The following is a 15786-nucleotide window of genomic DNA, read 5'->3' as shown; positions in this document are numbered from 1 at the left end:
TAACAGTTTGCAGTTGGAAGGGTTCTTTGTAATTATAAGAGCTGTTTGTTTATGTCTTAAACAAACATAGTTCTGCATTAGTTGACAATATCCAGGGTAAATTGTCTTTTTTCCAAGCCCAAGGAGAGGCCTGTGTGTGTTTTTTTGTCTTTGATATGCTACATCTAGTAACGTATTAAACTGCAGAACTGCTTTTGGTTTGTTATGAAATCTATATTTTAAAATTGTAAAATATAGCTGTAATTAACCTGAAAGTAAGTAACCTCAATGCAGAATTTTCATGTGAGGAAATCTATTGCAATACAGTTAATTCTCTCTGGCACTTTTTTATTTTCATCCTCGTTTGCTGCAACACATGTCCGAGACTGTCCAGTGATGTAACCGTTGCCTATTTATATATAGCATGAAGTGCTGCTTTACATCTTTGAGTTGTCTCTTCACTTTTGAGGACCGAATGCCAAAAGAAAGAGCCCCCTACACTTTAAGGTGTAGAAGGTCACAAACGTACAGCGATAGTGACAAACACTAATGAACGTATTTTAGCTCTGTCGGTGCCGTTTTCTAATCCGTACCAGCTGGCCAAATCTCCCTGCGCAGAGGTACAGTTTCTGAAGCTGACAGGCTTTTGATTCTGGTCGAAGTATCCTAGAAGTGTGTTTACAAGATTGGATGTAGGAGACTTCTTCCACTGAACTGCAGCTGTCCCTTGTTTGTGGTTTGAAACTGCAACTATTGACAAGTGCAGACAGAGTTTATATGAACTCAGAAGGTCTCTTGCCAATTCAATAAGCCTGAAAAGTGATGTGTGGTATTTACATCTTGGTCTCTCTCGCCAAAGGTTTTGTCTCTCAAAGTGTATAATCATTGCCTCTTACATCTCAAAAGTAATTTTCTGGTATTTGAGTATGTCTTTGGAAGTGTGAATCATGGGAAAAGATCTACTCAAAGCTCTTACACAAGTTTACTGACTCTTTTTTTTGGCTTGGTCTAGTCTATTGTGCTCTCCTGGTTCTCCACTTTTTTCACTATGGCTGGGACAGAGGCCATAAAATCTTCTATCAGGGTTTAGAAATCGGAGGTGATTTCAGTTGTTTTAATTTACCTTTCCTATGGAAAAACAAACCATTGCGGCCAGTGATACCATTTCATCTGGTGTTCCTAATGAAATATAGGCAAACAGTCGTGTTCCTGCAAATTCCCTTCGAAGGAAATTCTTTTAAAGGAATGTAATCAACGTAGGGTGGTTTACAAGGGAAAAGTATCGAAAACATCCCTCATCAATTTCATATTTGGTATGCATCAAATTTTTATTTATTCTGCTGAAATGAAAAAAGGAATTTGATAAGCTGTGAAAAACTTAGGAATAAATGTGAAACTTCTGTGACAATATAAAATATTAATTTTCCATTTCATTTTGTTCACCTCTGTCTCTTGAGACTGATCACAAACTGAATTCAGTTTCTTACTCTTCACTTGAAGATTTTTCAATTGTTTAAACTTCTTCACAAAAAGTGATATGGTAAGAGGATTAAATCACTAATACAACAAGAAAGACTTTAAAAAGTAAAATAAAACCTTATTATTGTATAGCTCATTTGACAGACAACTTGCCTAATTAATCATAACACTTATAATCAAAGATTTACTTATTTTAACATTTGATAGAAAGACTGTATCTGAAGGCAGTTTCTGAAATACAAATAGAAAAACATATAATGTTCTAAATTTTAATTTCATTAGTCTTTCTCTTAATCTCTCTCTCATACTTCATATGGGTCAAAGTAAGCAACATTTGAATACAGCTAAAATGTGGAGATATAGGATATTCCATTTATTTAGGTGAGCCTGTTTAATGTCTTCACTGGACCCACAAGTGTTTGAAGTATCTTGTAAAAAAGAAAAAAAAAGCATAGCATTGCATATTACTAGAACTTTAAAAATACAGATTCTTCAGAAAGATAATGATGAATTAAGCAAGATGCATCAATGGTGTTTAATTAACAACCTTCTTATATGTGGTTTAACTGTACTTTTTTAAGACAACATATGCATGATGTTCTGAAGTACCTGTTTGTGAGATAAGGGCTGTGGGTTTCCAGTAGATTTTAACAAAGTCTCAGACCTCAGTTTTCAGAAAAAGGCTTTCAAAACTTTCCTATCTTGGCCTGTAACACACTTTTCCAACATTTTTAACCCTACTGTCCCCTCCCCCCATGCATACTCCATTACTTTAATCTGACAAATTTTATGGAGATTTTACGTGGAGACTTTAACATACAGATGGATTATAGATCCAAGATGGTCTCTTATTTTCTCTTATGAATGCTAATTATTTGGTATTGTGTTTCGAATGTGGAGTACAGAAAAATCTGTCCCTTCAGTGTCATGAGGAATGGCCTGTTTACTTGCATGCCTTCAAATTCTATTTAAGTGACTGGGAACAAGACCAGAAAGACATAATGCTCTATTTGCCAATTCTAATAGCAAAAATTGTTTAGACTTGAGGAATAGCTCATTGTCTATGAATCCATTAAAATATCCATCACTGCATGCGTCTTGTTTCCCTTTCACAGAAGCATAGTCTGTATTTCTTCATTTCCATTTTTCTTTAATGACTATTATGCTTTATATGATTTGCAAATCAAGTTCTTTATTTGGCTTATTATAAGTGTCGTTTTCTTCTGTATATTAACTTCTCCTGGCATTTGAAGCAAAAGGCTTCTGCTTTCTCTTTGCAATCTTGATGCTGTTAGACAACTTAAAGATGTTGGAAAGGGAGAAAGCAGAGAGTTAACCTACTGAAGTGTATTGGTATTAGGAACGTTAAATAAACCTTTCCCTTCCTTCTAAAAATAAGTATGTGATGATTAGTCTGTTTGGCTTGTTTAAAATGTATTTTCTCACAACTGTAAAATGAATTTGTTGGATCCCTTTGTCACTTTAATCTTGCTCTGTGCACAGTGCCTATTTCTGTAACATTTCAGTAACTTCCAGGGGACCGAGTTTCATATTTACTGTGTGTTCTTAGTATGACTGGTGTGTTTTCATGCTAATGGGGATTTTGAAACTGCTGAGCTAATAAAATGTAATTAATAGCATGTTATTGTTTAAACTATTTCCAGGTACATCCACCTTTATGGAAGCATTAGCAGCCAATGGTACAACCAACATACAGACATCTGTAACAGGAGTGACAGCCAGCAAGCGGAGGTTTATTGATGACAGGAGAGATCAACCTTTTGATAAAAGGCTACGTTTCAGCGTGAGACAAACGGAGAGTGCGTACCGGTACAGAGACATTGTTGTCAGGAAACAAGATGGATTCACACACATTTTGCTATCAACAAAATCATCTGAAAATAATTCACTAAATCCAGAGGTCAGAACAATTCTGATTTTGCGGGGGGAAGGGTGCTGAGGGAATTCTAAGTCTCTGCCTAATTTATGCCTGTTATTCAGGCACAAACATACACAAAACAAGATTCAGGTTGTTGCTTGCGAGATGTTACACATAACCTGACTTTAACTGTAATTCAGTTGAGTTTTAACTATGTTATCTGAACATGTAGATGTACTGTCTTTTATAAGACGTGGCGATTTATGAAGTGCTACTTGAAACAAGCTTTAGCCTGAATTAAGGGTTGTTTGTTTGGGTTTGTTTTTTTTTTTCTGAACTGGTTGCATATGCCATCTGCTGTCCAAATTACAGAAATGCTGAATGAGTGCTTTAGTTACAGATAACATCTAATAGATCTTTTCTTAATGATTTCATTATCTTAGTCTAATTACATTTTTGAAATGCAAAGCTTCTAATACTTTTTTTTAACTTTCTTATTTTGGGATAATGAAAAAAGTTAACTTTTCTTATATGATGGTTGAGTGGATCCTAAGGAAAAATTAACGATGCCAAAGATTTCATGGGGGGAGGAGGGGAGGAGAACAGTATGCTACTTTTTAATGATGTAATAAAAAGACTCTAATGAATTTTTGATTTTTCAGGTAATGAAGGAAGTCCAAAGTGCACTGAACACAGCAGCTGCAGATGACAGTAAACTTGTCCTGTTCAGTGCAGTTGGTAGCATTTTCTGCTGTGGTCTTGATTTTATTTATTTTATACGACGTTTAACCGATGATAGAAAAAAGGAAAGCACTAAGATGGCAGAAGCTATTAGGTATGTAAGATTGTCTTCAGTCATCTGAGTGGCTATTCTTCATTGTGTAGTCTGGCTTGTTTTATCTTTTTTTTTTTTTAATATATTTGAAAAGCCTCTAATTCAACAAGATCTCAGACGCTCACCTGTTACGTGATTTAGTGTGCAGGACTTCTTTATACTCCCTGTCCCTTTCTATTTGGGTTGTCATTTCACGCATCACTACTTTTACTACTAAAATTAACTATGAAAACTGGTAGTATGGTAATGCTCCTCCAGTTGAAACCAATTTTAAAAGACTTAAACAGCCATAGGGTTTGCGGAAAACAAATTTAGGACACACAAATAGAAGATGTGCATTGAATGAGTAACAATATAGTACATTCAGAGCGGTGGAATGATAGATATTTTAGAGGAGTAGATTAATACTAGTGAACATCATCCCAACACTAGGTACCAAACCTAAGCAAACAAAATGAGCTGAACTACTACAAACTAGAAGAATATATATGGAAAAAGGTATGGATCCTAGACAGATATGTTTTAACAATACAAACAAGTAGCTTATCATTTGAACACTGGTTTTGAGGGCCTGGGCTCTTGGATTAGCTCTTGTATGCTTCCGGAATATCTATGTTTCTTCAGAGACCATGTTCTGTTGTTGTTATCAATATTCATGTCCCTAAAAAGGGCCTTGTAACATGTAAAGCCTGTTTCATTGGAGGCACAATTGGCTCACACAGATGATAATAGTTAGTTTTTTCAAAGGAAAATTTTCAGTCATTCCATGTAAAAGTTGCTCATGCAGTGACTTCAGATGTGGCTAGGGGACAGAGGCTCTTAACACTGAGCTTCTGTCACTAGTTTAATTCAGGCCCTTCCAGAAACCTGATTTGTCACCTATTATTCAATGTTAATAAAATGGATAAAGGTAACTTAAAACACCTACGAATCTAATAATGGTATTTTTCATATATATGCTAGAGATGGTCCCCTCTGGAATATTCAGACATGATTAAAATTATCTTAAGTCTCTGGATGGGATGTTTGTATGACAGCTTGCATAAGATGATTCCAGTAGATGAATGCAAAAAAATTTCTATTTCCATTCACTAGAATGAGTTAAGAAGTGTGATAACCTTTAGTGATGGACGCAATATAGTAAAAATGTCCTGTTTTGCAGAAATAGAAAAACACGTAACGCAGATAAAGAGCAAACTTCAAAATTACCACTAAATCCCCCCTTTTTTAAAATTTTGATAAAAATCTCATATTTCAGCATCTAACAATGAAATGAAAAATCATCTGTCATTCAGAGCAAAGGAGTGCTTTACAAGTGCTGACAACTATGTTGTACACTGTATTCTAATCAGAATTTGTCATGTACTTGAAGTAAATATGGACAACTTCTTCATTATATCTAGTAGCTATTAACTGAGAAATGTCTGCACCTCAACTTGGAGGTTTTAGAAGTCTCTACTTGTTCTAATGCATGTGTTACACACACACACACGTACGTGTACACACACTTACTTTTTCCTAAGAAGCTCTAGAAAGCATTTACTGTTTGAGAACAGAGAAGCATGTAAGCATCCATGCTCTGTGGGTATTGGAATGAATTGTCATTTTGTGTTGATAATGAGGATGAGAATATGCATTTGTAACTTAATGTCGTAGGTGCTATGCTATTATGACCAACCAAGAGAGGGAGATGAGGAGGGGAAGTTTACAGGTGTGTGATATGTGATAATGGAGCTCTACTATTTATGGCTTGTTCATAATTTAAAAAGGCAGATTTATTTATTAAGAAAAGCTGTCTCCCAAAAGTCCAGAAACACTCCTTAAGGAAACTTATTAATGCTTTGCCCATCTTCACTTATACCTATATACCTTATAACTTCACTTAAAAATATAGATAGATAGATAGATACCTTATACCAATGTCATACATAAACACATGGAAGACCAAGTAGGGCTGTAGCCCAGAGGTGAGGTATGACTACAGCCTCATCTAAGAGAAGGCTGTGAGGCATGTGAATATACCACAAGTGCCATATCAGCTGGTGCTTTTAAGAGGGGCATTAAATCTGCACCTGCCCAATTACTGTGCTTTGTTGGGCTGGGAGAAATGCTAGGCTTTCACAGAATCAGAGAATGGTTGAGGTTGGAAGGAACCTTTGGAGGTCATCTTGTTCAACCTGCTCCTGCTCAAGCAGGGTCATCTAGAGCAGGCTGCCCAAGACCATGTCCAGGCAGGGCTTTTGAATATCTTCAAGGATGGAGAGTCCACAACCTTGCTGGCCACGTGTTCAGTCACCCTGAAAGTGTTTCCTGATGTTCAGAGGGAACTTCCTGTGTTTCAGTTTGTGCCCACTGCCTCTGGTCCTGTCTTTGGGCACCACTGAAAAGACTGCCTCCATCCTCTTTTGCATCCTCCCTTCAGGTACTTATACACATTGAGATCCCCCCCTGAGCCTTCTCCGGGCTGAACAGTCCCAGCTCTCTCAGCCTTTCCTCACATGAGAGATGCTCCGGTCCCTTAGTCATCTCGGTGACCCTTTGCTAGACCATCTTCAGTAGCTCCACATCTCTCTTTCACTGGGGAGCCCGTAACTGGACACCAGTGCTGAGCAGAGGGGAAGGATCACCTCCCGCAACCTGCTAGCAACACTTCTCCTACTGCAGGCCAGGATACCATTAGCTGCCTTTGCCACAAGGGCACATTGCTGGCTCAAGTTCAACTTGGTGTCCACCAGGACCCCTAGGTCTTTTTCCACCAAGCTGCTTTCCAGCTGGGTGGCGCCCAGCATATACTGGTGCATGGGGTTGTTCCTTGCCAGATGCAGGACTTTGCAATTCTCCTTGTTGAATTTCACAAGGTTCTTGTCAGCCCATGTCTCCAGCCTGTCAAGGTCCCTCTGGATGGCAGCATGACCCTCTAGTGTATCAGCCCAGTTTGGTATCATCAGCAAACTTGCTGAGGGTACACTCTGCCCCATCATCCAGATAACGAATGAAGCTGTTGAACAGTACTGGACCCAGCACTGACCCCCTGGGGTGCAATGCTAATTACTGGCCTCCAACTAGACTTCGTGCCACTGATCACCACCCTCTGGGCCAGCCATTCAGACATTTCTCAGTCACCTCACTGTCTGCTCATACATCAACAGCTTGACTATGAGTCTCTTATGTGAGACAGTGCTGAAAGCTTCACTCTGAAATCTAGGTAGACAATATCCACGGTTCTCCCCTCATCCACCAAGCTAACCACCTCATTGTGGAAGGGTGTCAGGTTGGTTTTGAAAGCAATGTTACTGTGGAGATGAATTATTACTGAGTTTTCAAGGGCTGGTGTATTTTACTCTCTCTATATATGTAGTGAGTGCATGTTTCTGTTTCTCTTCAGGAATTTTGTGAATACTTTTATTCAGTTTAAGAAGCCTATCATTGTAGCAGTAAATGGCCCAGCCATTGGACTTGGAGCATCTATATTGCCTCTGTGTGACGTGGTTTGGGCTAACGAGAAGGCTTGGTTTCAGACACCATACACTACTTTTGGACAAAGTCCAGATGGATGTTCATCCCTTACATTCCCTCGGATAATGGGCCTGGCTTCTGTAAGTAGCTTGCAGGGTAGGGGCTGACAGCTTCACAATGCAGTTGTGATAACTTATCCAGAGTGATTTCAAGACTTTTTACCTTTGCTGTGTTGTCTTTTCATAAGAGAAAGAAAAAATAAAGAAAACCTTTCATGAGAAAGCAGTATTTATAGCTTCTCTGCTCCGTGCTGTTACAACCTAGTCTTCACCTGTGTGCACAGAACAGAAAGCAGGCACGAGACCTAATCCCATGTCATGGGCGCCCTTAACCCTGATGGTGGCAGAAGGGTTATGTCCTGCATACCAGGACACACCTTCCCTGCTGATGCCTTGTGAGGACCAGCCGCCAGTGTCTTGCATTCAGCACAGCATCAGAGTGTAGCAGAGAATGGGCTGGTCTGCGCTCAGTGTCGTTACACAGCAGAGCACCGTGTCACCAGCTATTAGCAGTCTCATGCTAGTATGCAAAATAAGTAATTCGGCTTTCATGCACTCGTTCTCAAGAAGTCGTGTTGAACTTCCTGGCTTTGCAGATCTCTGCTGATGTTTAACACTAGTGTGTCATGCAAGAAATACTCAGTCCAAATCACCTTTGTGAAGGATGGTTTTTTTTCAGTCTTGCACTTGATTTACAGTATTGCTGGATTGGGGAAAAAAAAAAGTAACACTTCACATTGTTGCTGAAAACATAAGCCCCATGTTACTTAGTACCCCTTTTCTTGCTTTCCAATTAAATGAAAGAATCAAATGTAACAAAAAGCTATTTAAAAATCTTATCTACATTATTTTCATGTTGCTTACTATTTTTTTTATGCTGTGTTCTTTGAAAATTCTTAGACCTACGTCCCATTCCAATTTGAAGTTGAACAGTAACAGTATGAAACAAGCGCTTGTAGCTACACCTGTTTTTCCTAAATTACTGTTTATTATAAAAGCCAATTTTTTCCCTGTATGTATTTATTGATTTAAAAATACAGGTTTTGATATATTAAAAGCATCAGTTTGAACAGATCTAATGACTAATTGTGTGATGTCTGGATTTAGTTACTAGAAGAGAACAGAAAAGGCAACTGAAATAGATTAACAGTTATGAGAGTATCTTTAATATCTTAGCATGTTTCAAACTACTGATTGTTCCTTTCCCTTTTTATTTGGCCATCCGTCCATCCATTCATCCATCCATTCCATCCATCCCTGTCCTTTAGAGACTTGTGGTTTCTTTAGAAGTTGTACAAAAAACAGAAGAAGCTCTTCCCTAGTATGCTCTTTCATGTGTGTTTGTGAATGCTCTCATTTTTAAATATAAAGATTTAAATTGAAAGCTTCCAGTGATAGTAATTCCATAATATTCAGTGCAAAAGGGGAAAAAAGTCCACTGTTTTCATGCGGTCCTCGACCCTCTGCATTATAGCAATGTCAGTGCCGTATGGGACAAAGTTGGACTTTAATCAGCAGATTTCATGAAATATATTCAGAATCCGTACTGAAAATTTTGATAAAGTAGCATGCTTTCTATCTATAAAAGGGAGAGAGAAGTCAGCAGAAAGAAGAGATGGTATGGGTGAGATAAGAAACATTCGGGGGAAAAAAGATTAAAATATCATACAAAAGAAAGAATTAAGGCCTCTGTATGCATCATAAAATTTGCTACAAATGTATTAATTGAGGAATATTAGTCCCACCCTTAACTCTTGTAAGTCAGATTCGGTGCCTTCTTTTTATCATCAGCAGTTATGTAAAAATCTTAATTTCCAACAACCTTGCCGTTGATCTTCCCTACGGGGTCAGTCTTGGCTGATGAGCAGGTCTGTCATGGAGGGTTTTTTTTCACGGAACATGTTCGACAGAGGTCATTATTACAGGAAATCTGAAACCCAGACCTTAGGTTTCAAAACTGATGCTGTATTGGTAATACCAAGAATTTTAGAAGGTTTCTTAAACTTGGCTTTTGAGTTTTGAAAATAATTTATAATAGAGATTAAGGTGACGTCTCTTTGGGGAGATACGTTATTGTGCGTCTGCTGTGGAGCTCTTGGTCTGGTTTTCTGGTCCTGGGTATAAAGCACAGGAGCTGCGTGATCAAGCTCCTGGCACTGGGTTTCCCTGTCGGTCTCCAGCATGCTTGGCGGTTATTTCTTATGCTTTTCTGTCAGTCATGAGGGATACACATTTCCATAGTGCCTGTAGTCCACATCACAGCCAGGGTCTCGGGCGTTACAGAGACCAGCTGCCTCCTGATCATAGTGCAAGAGAGCCGAGATGCTCCATGGCAGCTAGCGCCTGTGGGCTTGCACGGAAGGTCCCTCGTGAGCCTCAAAGTGCTCGCTGTAAAAAGAGAGACCAGAGGGTGTCCCAGTGAAGTTCCTCTGTGGAAGGAGAAAGGCAGACTGAGTAGAAAATGAAGGTTGTTAATGAGAATCTTATATTAATGAAATATTTTTATCATCTTCATTTCTGTTGCTGTATTATATTCCTTGGAAAGTAACCACCAGCGTGTTAATTTTCACAGCGGATAGAAGGCATGTTTATATGATTAAAACTTGTTTAGCAGTGGGTCTCTGGCATATGTTGTGTATAGATCAAAAGTTAAGATGCCAGAGCAAAACATTTCCCTTCAAAACCCGTCAGCTGAGAACTCTAATGGGAGCGCTCATTTCATGTGAGGTTTTCTGCTAATGCTGTGTTACAGCTGGCAGAAATAAGATAACTGCACCATTATCACTTGTGGATTTTCATGTTCAGGAGAACTCAGCAGTTGCTACTGAGTTTTAGGAGGAAAAAAAAAACCAAACAAAACTATTAAGGCTTTCTAGCATTCCCTTTTTATCCTTGTTACCACAGATACATGTGAAGAATGTTATGTAGACCTGACCAGCTGTCTTAAATTTCTGACTTTCCTAACTCCCAGTTAGATTGACTTCACATTTTGATCTTTGATATAAATGTTAAGTATCTCTTACAATTATTCTGGAAGAAATTTTTTTCCCTATCTCCTTAGGAAAATGATTCCTGTTTTTAGACAAACTTGTGTATATCACTGGTTTTTGGCTAGTGTTTCAGGTTAGTATTATTCACATATAATCTGGAAAATTAGAAAGTACAGTTGTGATAGTTAATGAACCTTGTATATTTGATTTTGCTTTCACAGAAGGTAGAACTATAGGGGTACATAATTTGTACCTTTAGTTTGAGACCTTTAGTTTGAGGCTTTTTTTTTTTTTTTTAAACTAATATATCGGAGTCACAACTTTCCATATTAACTCATGAGAGATGTGCTGATGATAACTTTTATGTAAAAGAACCTAGGAAACATCTCTTTTTTTTACATGCCTAATGGACTGGATGTCAGCAACCAAACTGCCAGTAGAACCCAGACCTTGTATTTCATCACAAAGGGGCAAGTAATAGACCTCTGAGTTTTCAAATTTCTTCATATGTAAAATGGCAATACTAGGAACATTACCTACAGTAATTAGATAACTTGAGGTCCTTGACTGAAAGTTGCTGTAATAATTACTACATTTCCAGTATTAGAAAACATAAAAAACCTCAGAATTTTGTCCTCAGAAATGCTACACCTGTCAGGTTTGGGTGTTTTATAACAGCCTTATTTCCCATATTTCAAGAGTCCAGTGATGGCTTTGTCGTATTTTCAATGTAAATTAGTCATTAAGAAACAGTAAAACTGATTATTTTTTTTGAGGTTGACAATTACTCTGACTTTTAAATCTTCACTGGCTGTTTCCATGCAGATGTCACCGCAAACAACAATTTTAACTATATAAGAAACTTCACTAAAGGTAGAATTAAAGCATAAGCGTAAATGGTTGTAGGATGAAGCTTTAATGGGGAAGCTGATAAATAGTGAAGTGTATGATAATTACAAATCAAAAAGACTTACAGAACTAGAGATCACCTTAACGCATAGAATGTAGTACTCTGTTCTGTACCTTTAAACTATGTACAAGATCTTTTAAATACTGGGGTTTTTTAATAAGACTGATAAATCAGCTTTTGAAAGGATTTATCAGTTCAATATTGAACTCCTGAATAAAATGGGAATGTTTATTTTCTTGAATTTGGTCAGAAACTTGAATACATCCTGCTCATTTCAGTGGGCTTTGGAGGTCACATTCTAAGATGATCCAGCTGTTTAAGTGTTGCATCATAAATGAAATACTGCTGAAGACTTTGGAGAAGTGCTGAAAATAAACCATATATTTTAGGTTTCAAACATTTTTCAGTACTAAAACACATTTTAGTTGCAAAATATTTAACTCTTCTTTTCTACCAAGACTGGCAGTTCCCAGGAGATCTACTACCAAAACTGGGTTATCTTTTATAATTTACAGATAATGTAGACTTTTAGCAAATATTTCATTGCTGCAACTAACATTATAATAAAGGGCAAGCTGATGTATTTCACTGCCGTTTTACAGATCTGCCAAGCATTATAACCTATTACCACATATACAGTTAATCAAGTCAGCAATACTGCAAGAAAGCTAGAGCTAATGAACATTCATGTATGGGCAATGACAAAAGACATTTTCACGTTTAACCTCTATTTTTATAACTACTGATGTAGTATAGTCAACAACACCGACCAGCTATCTGTAGGCAAGTCTTTATTAATTAAAAGTTGGAAGAGCTGTAATAAGACTATTTCAAATAGTGCAGGCATTTTCCTTATTTGTTTTGAACATTTTTCCTTTAATGAGTTTTGTCTCATTACATTTCATACCAGAAGTAACTTTTTATCCCTTCAGGCCAATGAAATGTTGTTCAGTGGAAGGAAGTTGACCGCGCAGGAAGCTTGTGCCAAAGGACTCGTCTCTCAAGTGTTTTGGCCGGGAACATTCACACAAGAAGTAATGGTTCGAATTAAGGAACTTGTCACTTGTAATTCAGTTGTAAGTTTCCTTTATTTTCTTACAATACATTTTTATGATTAGATCAATAAGAATTAATCCAAGTATTATTAGAAAACATCATTATGTCCTTTTAAAAAAGATTATTTTCATGAAACAAGGACCGGATTTTAGTATAGCAATGTCTTTTAACACATTCTTATGTATCTCTTTGCTGGGTTTTTGAGGATTTTTTTTTTTTTGAGTTTGTATCTGACTCTTCTTTATCATATGTCATAGTACATTGTGGCTAAGAACATTAAACCAGCATTGGTCTCTTTACAATATATTTTGGTTTTAACATAGTTGCATAAGTCCAACTTTATTCTAATCACCAGTGTAAACAGTTGCCCTAAGAACTGCACAGAAACACAGAAATCTTGAGTTACCTTGAGTTGTAATTTAAATTACCAAGGAAATAAATGCAGTCTTTGATATTATGTTGAACTTAGTTTTATGAGTAATGCCTAGTGCATTCGTGGTTGTGTGTGCTACTGGCAGTTGCAGAAGATAGCTAAAACTACAAATATTTGATGCTTTCTCATGAGAAGAGACGCAGTACAAATTAACTGTTCTGTGCGTTAGAAATTTTGGATTTTGAAACAGATTAATAGTCTTCTAAATGGAAAAGCAAATGAGATTTTTTCAGTCTATTTTAAATGCTCAAGAGATTCAAGGTCTGCCTGGTTATTAGAGCGGTTCTGGATAATAGTGTTATGATTAGCCTTCACAAAATGGAGTTAGAGTTTTCTCTAGTTATCGGCATAAAACCATATATATTCATAGTTATGATTTTGATTTTCATTATTTCCACATTTTTGTGCACTTGTAAATTGTGCTGGTATTGGGTAAAGGAAATCCTGTGTGATGCTATGAGAGACTCTATGAGAAGTGTTTCTTAGGGTCGTAGTATGTCCATGAACTGATAAGCTTAAGTTCATAATCAACTTACAGGTTTATATGGACAAATTCTGAAGTGCACATGTTGCTCAGTTCTCATGTAATACTAACTCAACTCCCTTTTTCTTTTTTTTGGCCTAGGTACTTGAAGAATCCAAAGCTTTAGTACGTAATATCATGAAGGTGGACTTGGAACAAGCAAATGAAAAGGAGTGTGAAGTTTTGAAGAAAATCTGGGGCTCAGCACAAGGGATGGACTCAATGTTAAAATATCTGCAGAAGAAAATTGATGAGTTCTGATGAGATGCCCATTGACACTGGAATTGTATTTCTTGGACATCAGGGCAAACAAAATATGCCCATTTAAAAAACCTATATAAACTCAGCCCTTGCTCATCTTGGGAACAGGAGTGGACTCCCCCCTCCCCTTTTATTGTCAAGGGGTTTAAAAGTACTGTATCACTTAAATTTGAACAAAACTCCTTTCTCCTTGATTGTTACATATAGATATATATACACACACACAAGTGTATGTGTGTGCATATATATGTCTTTATATATATAATGTAATATGTGTGTGAGAGTGTGTATGTAGACATACACACACAAGCTAAAAAAAAAAAAAAATGAGTGCACTACCAAACATCTCTTTAAAGGCTCTAGTTTTTGTTATCTTTGGCTAGTACTGTATCAAATAGAGAATGGATTAAAAAGTGAATGGTGTTGCATTACTTTCTGTGTGGCAGGGAAGTCTGGAATAATGCTTTTCTTTTTCATTAGAAAACAGAATTGAAACGGGTATTAGCCAGCCCTTACTTTCACTGCCCAACGAGTCAGCTAAGATACAAGGCATTGTCCCAGAAGAAGGTTGAAATACCTCAAGTAATGGAACATTCTAAAATTTGGGGGAATTAAACCCTATTAAGATTAAATCACAAATATCCCCAAAAAGAGAGTGTGCTCAGGATTAATGCTAAGAAAACACTCTGTCCTTTTTTGGGGGGAGGTATAGAGGGGTAGAAAGAAGGGGGCAAGAATATATTTAATTCTTACCCAGATAGCATGAAGAAACCACTGTCTCTTGGGGAAGGGGAATGAGGGGAAGTGGGAGGGAAATGGAAGGGGGAAGAAAAAAACAAAAAAAAGCTTGTTTTGCAGTATTAGTGAATCATTGAATATCTTATGTATGAATATCCTAAGTTATAAGTTAGTTTTAGTGGGTTTTTAAATAGTCTCTCTGGGTTTGTTTTTTTGTTTGTTTGTTGTTTTTTTTTTTTTTTAAATAACTACATAAGTGCTTCTGTTGCTGGGTGAGAATACTACTTTATATACAGTTTGGGTTCTGTTTTTGGTTCCTTTTTTCCTATTTGCTTTTTTAATTGATGTATTACACCAAAAATGCATTTTATGTTCATAAATTTTAGGTTCACTTAGAATATATTATTTAATAAGTTAAAATTCTTTTGGCACACTATTAAGTAAAAAAAAAAACTCCTTTAAAAAAAAACTACCTTATATTAGATGTTTAATGTTCTTTGTCTATGCTTTTTTATTATTTTAAATATACACTATATACAGTATGGTGTAAAAGAGTGCCCTGTGTAAATAGACCTATTTTGCATTCCTTTCAGGAGTGGTTATTAATTCCTGACTGCAGATATCTATTATTACTTGGGTATCTGTGCTTGCAATCTTATTGAATGTATTATGAAGAATGAAAAAGAAATCAAACCTTATTTTTGTACAGTTTTGAAGTTTTTACTTGGAACTGACCCACCTCCCCTTCCCAGTGGAGAGCTGTACAGTGTGTAAATCTGCCTTTACCTTGGATTGGTACAGTATTTTTGCATCTGTGGGACCTACTTTTTTGTTCTAGTAGTTTGAACTATATAAAAACAATCTGTAAAGTTTCTATAGAATAAATATTCAGCTGTGAAAACTGGTTAAATAAAACTAATATTTCTTAACACATTTTAAATGTGGTTCTCATAGTTGTCTCTTTCAAAGACATTTCAGTTCTGATTTTAAAGTAGGCATTGCTGAAACAAATCTTGCACATTAAAGACTTCAATATTTATGTTTTGTTTTGTTAAACTTACTTTCATAAGCTCTCAACAATTTCCTTCAAATAAGAAGGTGAAAATTAATTTACTGTTGTAAACTATATAGAAGATATCTCTTAGAGGAGGTAGATGGGGGAAGATGACATATAGGAAGTCATTCTAC

General features: G+C 36.7%; 1 protein-coding gene across 1 annotated transcript in view; it reads left to right on the top strand.

The window, feature by feature from the left end:
- Positions 1 to 15519, top strand: part of CDYL (chromodomain Y-like) — a 112686-nt gene extending 97167 nt beyond the window's left edge. The window contains exons 3-7 of the mRNA XM_009279178.1: positions 3123 to 3379; positions 4000 to 4172; positions 7558 to 7768; positions 12520 to 12663; positions 13702 to 15519. Coding sequence (XP_009277453.1) covers positions 3123 to 3379; positions 4000 to 4172; positions 7558 to 7768; positions 12520 to 12663; positions 13702 to 13860 — 944 coding nt within the window. The 3' untranslated portion in view covers positions 13861 to 15519. The remainder of the gene's footprint in view (positions 1 to 3122; positions 3380 to 3999; positions 4173 to 7557; positions 7769 to 12519; positions 12664 to 13701) is intronic.
- Positions 15520 to 15786: the final 267 nt, after the last annotated feature.

The sequence above is a fragment of the Aptenodytes forsteri genome, unplaced genomic scaffold (assembly GCF_000699145.1).
Source record: "Aptenodytes forsteri isolate BGI_AS27 unplaced genomic scaffold, ASM69914v1 Scaffold81, whole genome shotgun sequence".
Taxonomy (NCBI): Eukaryota; Metazoa; Chordata; class Aves; order Sphenisciformes; family Spheniscidae; genus Aptenodytes; species Aptenodytes forsteri.
Note: the sequence above shows the minus strand (reverse complement) of the source record. Positions and strands in the feature narration are given on the sequence as shown.